Raw genomic sequence first — 733 nt, 5'->3', positions numbered from 1 at the left:
TATATATATAGATAGACTGATAGATAGATAGATAGATAGATAGATAGATAGATAGATAGATAGATAGATAGATAGATAGATAGATAGATATATTGCATTGTTATACCTTCCTAAACTTTTTATTCTTTACAAACAATACACAATGCTTCAAGCGAACTACAATACTCTCCTATATATATATATATATATATATATTCACACATGTGTGTGTGACTCTGTGTGTGTGTGTGAGTTTGTGAGTGAGTATTTAATGAGAGCACGGGGGAATTATACGTACATATGTGTTACTGACTATTTGTATTTCACTATGTAACCTTTTATTTTCGCATACCGTTCATTACAGAAAAGCTGTGAAAGCAGCCATTGTTCTCCTGCCACTCCTTGGGATTACCTATGTTATCTTTATAATGCAGCCAGACGACAGTACACCGTATGGAGCGGCTTTCATATACATTGACACAGTTCTGCAATCGTTCCAGGTATCATGTCCTAATTTTTCCTGCATGACATTTCCAGCTGAGTAACGCAAATTTATTATGATGACAACACAATCTTTAAGCAGAAACAGGAATGTAGTTTCCTCCTGGCGGAAATCACCAAACATGCTATAATCCATTAAATTTACGTCATCTATCTATTATATCGATGTCGTTGCAGTTTTTGAAAAGTCGTTCGTGTTCAAACATTTTGGGGAGCATATATATATATATATATATATATATATATATATATA

General features: G+C 33.0%; 1 protein-coding gene across 1 annotated transcript in view; it reads left to right on the top strand.

Moving 5' to 3' along the window:
* LOC106870026 (corticotropin-releasing factor receptor 2) overlaps window positions 1-733 on the top strand; it is a 121,339-nt gene that overhangs the window by 91,197 nt on the left and 29,409 nt on the right. The window contains exon 10 of the mRNA XM_014915991.2: window positions 344-479. Coding sequence (XP_014771477.1) covers window positions 344-479 — 136 coding nt within the window. The remainder of the gene's footprint in view (window positions 1-343; window positions 480-733) is intronic.

This window comes from Octopus bimaculoides, chromosome 18 (genome assembly GCF_001194135.2).
Source record: "Octopus bimaculoides isolate UCB-OBI-ISO-001 chromosome 18, ASM119413v2, whole genome shotgun sequence".
NCBI lineage: Eukaryota > Metazoa > Mollusca > Cephalopoda > Octopoda > Octopodidae > Octopus > Octopus bimaculoides.
Note: the sequence above shows the minus strand (reverse complement) of the source record. Positions and strands in the feature narration are given on the sequence as shown.